The 9,827-nt window shown below is 39.5% G+C and overlaps 1 protein-coding gene across 1 annotated transcript in view; it reads left to right on the top strand.

The window, feature by feature from the left end:
- The window catches only part of MORC1 (MORC family CW-type zinc finger 1), a 138,697-nt gene that overhangs the window by 55,183 nt on the left and 73,687 nt on the right, over positions 1 to 9,827 (top strand). The window contains exons 13-14 of the mRNA XM_014457002.2: positions 1,709 to 1,852; positions 4,381 to 4,535. Coding sequence (XP_014312488.1) covers positions 1,709 to 1,852; positions 4,381 to 4,535 — 299 coding nt within the window. The remainder of the gene's footprint in view (positions 1 to 1,708; positions 1,853 to 4,380; positions 4,536 to 9,827) is intronic.

The raw sequence follows: 9,827 nt of genomic DNA, 5'->3' as shown, positions 1-9,827 counted from the left end.
ACACACAGAGCCACAGGGCGATCAGGGGTTTGGGCGCTGCCCCCTGTCACGCTGATCCCGGTGCCGGGAGGCATATACCCTTTCACTATATAGAATAGAGGCCTGGTGCACGGGTGGGGGCTGGCTGGTTTGCCCTGAAGGGTGTCCTGGATCAGGGTGGGGGTCCCCACTGGGGTGCCTGGCCAGTCTGGCTGAGGGGCTGAGGGCCGTTTTTCAGGCTGGCAGGTGACTGAAGCTCCCAACCACTCCTTTTTTTCTTTTTTTTTTTTTTTTTATTCTGGGCCAGCTTTAGCTCTGAGGCCTTGGCTGCTGAAAGCAGGTTTCTGGCCTTTGTTTACCTTCTGTATTTGATACAATGTTGCTGTCCGGCTGACTGAAGCCCACTGACTAAAGCAGGTTTCTGGGGTTTTGTTTAGCTTCTATATTTGCAACATAGTTGCTTAGAGTTGCAGCTGAGAGGCCGGCAAGTCAGGTGGGGAACATTGGAGTCCGCTGTCACTGGAGCAAGCAAGCCTCCCTGTTCGCTTCAAGCTGCCTGGCTGCCGGCTGCCATCTTGGTTGGCAGTTAATTTGCATATCGCCCTGATTAGCCAATGGGAAGGGTAGCGGATGTACAGCTAATTACCATGTTTCTCTTTTATTAGATAGGATTATCTCCTTTAGTCTTCACGGCATTCCATGTGGCTAGAGAGGTGTTTTCTTCCATTATTTACACTTGGAGTGCGGGTGAATTTCCCGCCAAAATATAAGATGGCTCTGTCTTTTGGTTTTGTTCCATCCACCAAAAGGGTGGATTACAAACAAATATTTGGTAATACGCAGTTACAATCGGCCCGAGTTTACGCGTTTCCCGCACTCCACCGCAAATCTATATGAACCGAGTTAAAGACGGCTCCCGCGGAGTGCGCGCAATTCACGCGAGCCGACGTAACTCGTTTCCCGCACTCCAAGTGTTTAGATGAGACAGAAAGTTGAAGTGATGCATCATAGTTACATGGTTGTTACAAAGACAGGCTTGTATTTTTGTCGTTGAAGCCAAGTCCATCTTTCTGGTTCTTACATCCAGGCACTTTTCATAGCTCCACACAGCCTCCTGTTACTCCAGTTGTTTCTGCCACATGCTGCTTTGTCTCAATTTCCACCTTACCCTTTTAATAGAAAAGTCATGTAAAACACAGTATTGCAGGACAGAGTTAGACAAACAGGAGCTCATAATCTTCCTACGCTTGCTTTATTAACTTTATCTTTGATTTTGGAAAAGGAAAGGTAAAGAATCTCTTTTGGCATGTTCCGACCAATGTAGTATACTTGTAGGCTTGAGAACATGCTAGAAGTTAGAAATCACATCCAGTGTCAGAAATACCTGCATTTAAAAATAGTCAAATTATTAGTTTTCAAAAGTACTGCAATTAGGTCAGTTAACATTTTACAACTATTTGGCATTTTCTAATTCTTATAAATGTAAATTGGCACTTATTTTTGAATCCAGGAGTGCTTGTGTTTGACTGGCATGGTTATTGGCCATTATATTTATGCCGACTGCTTGGCTATGCAGGGATGCTGAGTGTACCCACTTGGTTTTGCAAAATACCTGGATATCTTATATATAATTCCTTTGATAGTTCCCTTCTGAGTTTATTCACATTTTTGTAAACTGTATATTTTTACTTAATAAAAATATTTTTAACTTTCCTAAATATAATGCTAGGGAATTAAAAACAGCAAGGACACTCTCTCTATTCTTTGGAGTGAACACAGAAAACCGAAACCACGCTGGGATGTTCATTTACAGTAACAACCGCTTGATCAAGATGCATGAGAAAGTGGGCCCACAGTTGAAACTGAAGTCCTTGTAAGTATGTTTTGTGTTCATAAGCATAGGCAGGAGGAAGGAGGCTACAGTGCGATTCTGTCTGCGGAGTTGGATGAGTGATTAAACATAATTGGAGCAGGTGTCATATCCTCTGTTCACCCTTCCTATCATTGCACAGCCATTAATCCGCCTAATTTACACCAGTAGAGCTGTATGCCTGCTCCAAAGAAGAAGCTCACTTCTGGAAATTTTTTCAGTGCATTTTCTGAGCAACTTGATGTTTTACCTTTCTTTGCATCATTTACTCAAATTAAGGTTTTAGTATTCTACCAAGTAAAAAGTAATGCAGGCATATTAAAGAAATTTTAGAAAAGAAAAATCCATAGTCCTAAAAAGCAACTTGTAAGGTATTGTGTAACCCCTTCACGTATAGGTTCTCGCCAACATGAGCATATATTTTTAACATGGCAGCCTATTTGAATTCCAGAGTAATAGTCTGGTGCTTGCCCAATGGTCTGAAACTCCACAAGCTGCTTTCATGAATTATGTAAAGTCCTGACAAGAGACCATAGGGAAGCACAGAGACAGACAAGACAACCGTGACCAGTAGAATGGCTCAGGGGAAAGTTTTCATCTTGCTTCCCTACTCTCAAGGAATTAGCAAGTCATTCATATGTTCACTTAACAAGCACTTACATTGCAGTATCATGCGGGCCAGGCATTGAACTAAGCTCTGCAGACAAGATGGTGAAGACCTACTACCACTTGCTGAGGAACTTATAGTCCAGTGAAAGGGACGAGTGTATAAATATGTATTTTTCATATGGTATGGAAACAGCAAGAATAATCTTTTAAAACATAAATTAATTTACTGTCTTGCTTAAAACCCCAATGCATGTAGAATAGAGGTAGTTGCTGTAGTCTTCCAGTGATCTGGTCTCTGCTTGGCCCTGTAACACCCTGCCCCACCCATACCCACCCTCTCACTGCATTCCCTTCACACCACCCGGCATCCTGTTCCTCAGACGTCCTAAGCTTGCTCCTGCCTCATGTCCTTGGCACTTGCCATTTTCTCTGCCTAGAGCCTTCTGTCTTTAGATCTTACTGCTGGTCTTAGCATGCCACTGAGGCACCAGCCCTAAAGTCCCCTCCACAGGAAGGTCTTCCTGGATTGCCTAAGTAAAATTAGTCCCTGCCATCACTACCCTCCTCACATATCTATCACTTAATTATATATATGTATATGTATATATATATATGTATATGTGTGTGTGTGTGTATGTATGTATTGATTTCAGAGAGGAAGGGAGAGGGAGAGAGAGAGAGAAACATCAGTGACGAGAGAGAATCATTGATTGGCTGCTTCTTGCACGCCCCACACTGGGGATGGAGCCTATAACCCAAGCATGTGTCCCTGACTGGAATCAAATCTGGGACCTTTCGTTTCCCAATGCGCTATCCACTGAGCCAAACCAGCTAGGGCTACCTATCACATTTTACATGTTACAGCACCTGCTTTTTTCCCCTCAGATCATTTTTCACCATCTGAAGCGATCTTGTACATTTATACATTTACTAGCATCATGCCTTGTCCCCCTTCAATAGCAGAGAAACTTCATAAACAGGGACATTGTCTTCCTGTTCTACTCTATTCCTAGTTCAGGTGCTCAGCTTGAATGAATGAATGAATGAATGAATGAATGAATATATGCTAGAGGCAAGTATCTGGTTCAAAAGACCATTTAGGATGGGCAGTCAGGCTTCCTTGGAGAAAGGATGCCCTAATTTAGACTTACAGAATGAATAGTGAAGGCAGGGCTCAGTGTAAAGGGAAAGTGGTGAAAGACTTGATAGGCAGGATCCCCAAATTGGGAAAGCTTGATTTGTATGCCATTCTACGGGTATTGGGTTGGCCCTAAAGAGTTAGAGTCCAGATACTCTTTCCCAGAACAGGTTACGTCACTAAGTAGGATATCCTAGGTACATATAGCATGAGCTGCTAAAAGTGTGGGGAAAAACTGAGTTTATCCATACCAGTAAGACTACCAGGCAGATCCCTGTTACTCTCAGGAATAGTCCAGCCATTATGTTCTCTTAGTAGAATTCATTGAGCATCCTTTGGACCTTTGCAATGAGGAGAAATCCAACTTGACAGATGAAAAGAGGACGAAGAAAGTGACTTATGGCCAATTTCATTAAGAGCATCATGTCAGTTTCCTGCAGCCAACATTCATAGTGGTGTTGAATGCTAAGAGACCTCTTCTCCCCCCCACCCTGACTCCCTATGTAAGGTGATAGGTTTGGCAAAAGAGGCGTTTTAATTCAGTAATGATGTACTAAAGCCATTTGTATTATGAGACCAAATATACCTGGGATCACCATAGATATATGTAACCAAATACAGTTGTAAAATAACTTATTAAACTTTGACATGGTTCAGACCAAGTGAGCCATTTATTTTTGGAAAAAATAATTTAAAAATACTTGGTATATTTGCTTTTTTTCCCCTTAGCTAAATTTTTCCTAAAATTTTCTCCCAAATTTTCTGTATGTCTATATTCCCCTAGGCTTGGTGCAGGCGTGATTGGAATTATCAATATACCTTTGGAGGTCATGGAACCATCTCATAATAAGCAGGAATTTCTCAATGTCCAAGAATATAATCATCTGCTAAGAGTCATGGGACAGTTCTTGGTCCAGTACTGTAAGGACACTGGGATCAGTGAGTATCAGTCATAGTAAGAACTGCTTCAAGGGGATTAACTTGCGTGATTTCTTTAAGCTGAAATGATTGTACTGATTCAGGTAACCACTATCCCAAAGCCTGAAAGAGAGCTGCATTGAAAACATGAGGGAAATGAGAAGGGAGCCAGTCTCAGAATCTTTCCCATAGTATTATGCAAAAAATAAACAGCAGATTAAAATTGTAATCAGAGAACAGTATGAAGTGGCAGCTGACCATGGAGGAAGGAGTCAGAAGTTTGCTCCAAATAGGCTGAGAGACGCCCAAAGTGTGTCTCAGATTCTACTGTGTAAGAGCACACAGCCCACCTAGACCTGCGTGGTTCCTATAGCATTGTTACGTGGTGCCACGGAATAATCATTGTGGGCCCTGGATAATTGTAGATATGTTAAACTTTGTTTTGTGTATCCAACAAGTCTTGAATACATTAGTTCCAGAAAAATGTTGGTTAGAAATCACTAAAATAAATATATTTGGATACTTAAAAAGATAAACTTCAGTTATCTGGAAAATTTGAATTATTCAGATCGCCTCACTCTAGAGATACTTGAACAATGAGGTGGTGTGCTGTGCATTAATTAAATCAACTATGCAGACAGGGCTTCATTTATGGAAACAAACAGAAGGCTACTGTGTATTTGTTCAATGATTTGCATGAAGTATGTATAATTCATGCATATCAAAAATTATGTCTCTACCTTTGAGACAATTTAAAATCTTATTGCTCCACTTGAAGTTGTTATTTTAGAATATTTTATTTTCTTTTGTTCCCACTCTGCTTGGTCCTAAAAGTTTCTCATACCAGTGAAACAAGAAGTAATGCAGGAACTTAGGGTGTGGGGGAGGTGGGGAATGAAAATGGGAATGAACTTGAGGGCACAGATTTCCTGCCAAAGCCAGATTTGCATGTGTTGGTCTAAAACCTGCACAGAGTGTGGTCTGTGGACCAGCATCACCAGCATCACCTGAGAACTTAATAGAAATGCAGAATCATAGGCCTGCCCTAGACCTACTAGGTTAAAATCTGCGTGTTAGCAAGATCTCAGGTGACCTGTGTGCACATTAAAGCTTGAGAAGCACTGCTCTGAAAAGTATGCCATGTAACTGTTGTTTAGCATAGGCATACTTCTTTCACATGTATTTTTTTCTCAGACGTGTTTGAAGTTATACTAAACCTAGGAATGACCACATTATTTGACAGGGTTTGCTGAAAACTATAGAACGCATAAAGTGAAGGGATTAGCCAAAAAACATATATATATATTTACATAGACACAGATGACAGTGTGGTGACAGTCAGAGGAAAAAGAGGGTGGGATAGGTGGAGTTGGGCAAAGCAGGGGGGGAGGGAGATGGGGAAGGGAAGAGACTTCCTGTACAGATAATGTTTTATTGAGTTGTACACTTGAAATCTGTATGGTTTTGTGAATCAATGTCACCCCAATAAATAAATTTTTAAATAAATAAACAAGAATATACAGAGTGCAATAAAAATCAAGCACCTACTTTCTGGTCTTTAAGTGCCAGCATGACATAGTACAGAAGGAAAATGTTAAGCATTTGAAAATTGTGTATATTTTCTCTGAAGCCTCTTCCTTGTTTTCCTCATCCTTAAAATAAGGAACTAAGTCTTCAGAAAGAGTTAGACATTGACATTTAAAAGTGACAGGGATTATCTCCATCCTGGTCACATTTACTCGGGACAGTCATGTCAGTCCTGTGGGGGAAGGAGCTTTCTCGAAGCCCCTTTGCCTGGTGTATGTGTGCCCTCCTGAAAATTGTACTCTCTACTCCAGGCTATCACTTGCCAGTCTTCTCCCCTCTTATCTACTCAAGTAACTCCCTATTTCTACCTTATCTACCTGATTTTTTTCAAAACCTTCTCGATGGATGTAATAAGATCCAAAATAAATGTTATATTTGTATTTTAATTATTACTTGGTAATAGCATATTATTTTCCTAATCTCATAATTGTCTATGGATTGATTTCGGCTCCAGGGTGTTTTCACAAAAGATGTTTGTCTGGACTTGAGGGAGGCAGAGTGGAGAAAGGACAGCGAGCATGTGCATTTGTTCACATTCTCACAACTTCATCCCAAAAGCTCATTACCACTGAGTCAAGCAGTCAAGGTCAGAATTGGTAGTCTCAGAACTGTGCTGAGGAGATTGACCTTCAAGGTCTTTGCCTAATGGTTCCCACAGGAATAACCAAAGTGTTATGTAATGTTTGCCTAATACTCTGAAGGCCAGTATTATAGGACACGCAATTTTAATGAAAAATAGGTTGGGTAGGGTTTTTGCCTTATAAATAAAAGATGCAATCTTTGTATTTGCTGTAAATCTGATCTGTTTCTATGGAAAATTGGGCCTTTGCAAAAAATGGAATGGACAGAAAGGGCAATGGAGCGGTAATGACTTTGTGTCATTTATCCAATCTGCATTTCCTTTTGGCATAGCTGATGCTAAAGGTCTCAAATATTTCCCTCGTCTCTGAGTCTGACCTCACCTCACTGTCTGATTCTATGTTTTCTGAAGTTTTATGTATCCTTATAGTAAAATAGAAATATTAATTGTCAGCTTTTTGGAGTATGGAGAGAAGAAGGGAAAGATAGAATCATCAACTGAGATTTGAGTTTGAACAGAAGCAATTACATAGAAATTCATTACTTAACTTTTCCAAAATGGGTCAGAATAATATTCCTAATTATGCTGTCACCTAACTCATCAATTTCTCAGTTTGTGTATAATTTTATACATGTGAAATATAATATTAGCTAGATGAATAGTGTCTTTAAAAAATAGATAACACTTTATGTTTTAGCTTGGGTTGCTATAATAAAATACTAGTGGTTTATGAACAACATAAATTTATTTTTTATCGTTCTGGAGGCTGTAAGTTCAAGATCAGGGTGCAAGCACGGGTGGGTCCTAGGGAGACTCTCCTTTGGTTTACAGATGGCTGGTACCTTGTTGTATCCTTCTATTGTGGAAAGCGTGAGCTAGCTCTCTGTTTTATTGTGGAAAGAGTGAGCTAGCTCTGGTCTCTATATAAGGCACTAATCCCATTCATGAGGGCTTCAGTCTCTTGACCTAATTACCTCCCAAAGGCCCCTCTTGACCTAATTACCTCCCAAAGGCCCCACTTTCAAATACCATCACACTGAAAACTAGGTTTTAACATAAATTTGGGGGGGCATACATTCAGTTCATAAACTCTAGTAGCTAGATATAGCTAGCTGCTCACAACAAAATTTAGTTTACCTTATGATTGTACTTTAGTGTCTGAGATCTTATAAAGCCACTACAAAAATACAACATTTCTGCTAGGGATATAAGGCCTATGTAAAATATTAAAAGGCGAGAGAGACTATGAGACAAGTTTACATGAAGATATAGGCCAAAAAACAATTCGTATTTCTTTATTATGTATTTTATGTATTTTAATTTTTAAAATATTGTATATTTAATATTATATTTTGTTTTATTTTTAAATTTTTCATTATGGTGTTAAGGGCTAAATTGTGTCTTCCCTGAATTTATATGTTTTAAATTCATATAAATTGGAGATAGAACCTTTAAAGAGGTAATCAAGTTTACATGAAAGCATTAGAGTGGGCCCAGTGCAACTTGACTGGTGTTCTTATAAGAAGAGGAAATTTGGATACAAAAGAGACACCAACAGTGGTGTACACAGAGAAGAGACCATGTGAGCAAAAAGGTGGCCACAGGCCAAGGAGAGAGGCCTCACAAGAAAGCAAACCTGCCGACACCTTGATCTTAGACTTCCAATCTTCAGGACTGTGAAGAATTAAATTTCTGTTGTTTAAGCCACCCAGTCTATGGTATTTTGTTATGCAGCCCTAGCAAACTCACATATGTGGGAAATTGCAAGATTAGACAGAATTAAAGAGAACATTATAATGAAACCTATAAAATCATCTTCCAACCGCAACAGTTATCAAGCCCTGGGCACTTGTTTTCATCCATATTCCCAACCTATTTCCCCACAACTGGATTATTAAGGAAATTCCAGACACTATATAACTATACCTATATGAATTTTAGCATGTATTTGTAGAAGAAAGAACACTTTGAAAACATAACTATGGTATAAATATTATACCTAAAAATTAATACTTCCTTGCCGAAACCGGTTTGGCTCAGTGGATAGAGCGTCGGCCTGCGGACTGAAAGGTCCCAGGTTCGATTCCGGTCAAGGGCATGTACCTTGGTTGCGGGCACATCCCCAGTAGGGGGTGTGCAGGAGGCAGCTGATCGATGCTTCTCTCTCATCGATGTTTCTAACTCTCTATCTCTCTCCCTTCCTCTCTGTAAAAAATCAATAAAATATATTTAAAAAATGTTTAAAAAAATTAATACTTCCTTAATGTCACAAAATAGCCAGTTTATTGTTTACATTTCTCATTATTTGTTGTCATAATATAATTTATAGCGGTCTTACCCATCCCCATATTTCCCTTTCTCTTTTTTGTTTTTCCTTGCAATTTATTTGTAGGAAAAACTGGGTCAGTTGTCTTGTAGTTTTTACAGTTTAAATTTTGCTCACTGCATTATGGGTTGTAGTTTAACAGATTCTTCTATTTTTTTTTGTACATTTGTAGAATATATCAGCTTGACCAAATTCAGATATGTGTGTGTGTGTGTGTGTGTGTGTGTGTGTGTGTGTGTGTTGTTGTTGTTGTTAATTCTCACCCAAGGATATTTTCTCCTTTGATTTTTAGAGAGAGTGGAAAGAAGGGAGGGAGGGGGGAGAGAGAGTGAGGGAGAGAGAAACATTGATGTGAGAGAGACCCATTGATAGGTTGCCTTCCGCATGCCCCACAGGGGCCCTTTGGTGTTCAGGCTGATGCTCTAACCATTGAGACACTGACCAGGGCTGTTGTTTTTTTTGTCAAGATGCTTCATAAGTAGTAGCATGTTTTTCCATGGGAAGACGTATATTGTTTGATCATCTCTCTTATAATTATACGAACAGTTAATGATGAATGCTCAGATCCTTTGAGTTTCATAATCTTATATTCTGTTTCTATCTTATTTCATCATTTGTTAACTCTAATATTTCTATAAAGACAAACTTCCTTTCATCTCCCATTTGGTTATCCACATCCACTGGTGATTTTACTATTTGATAAAAGCAACAGTAGAACTCTACATGCTCAACAATTTGCATTGGATTAAAGCTTGCTGTGAGAGGAATTAGAGATAAAAACAAAATATTAAAAATGATTTGCCTAACTGATTTATATGGC

Source organism: Myotis lucifugus, unplaced genomic scaffold, assembly GCF_000147115.1.
Source record: "Myotis lucifugus unplaced genomic scaffold, Myoluc2.0 scaffold_67, whole genome shotgun sequence".
In the NCBI taxonomy this organism is placed as follows: domain Eukaryota; kingdom Metazoa; phylum Chordata; class Mammalia; order Chiroptera; family Vespertilionidae; genus Myotis; species Myotis lucifugus.
Note: the sequence above shows the minus strand (reverse complement) of the source record. Positions and strands in the feature narration are given on the sequence as shown.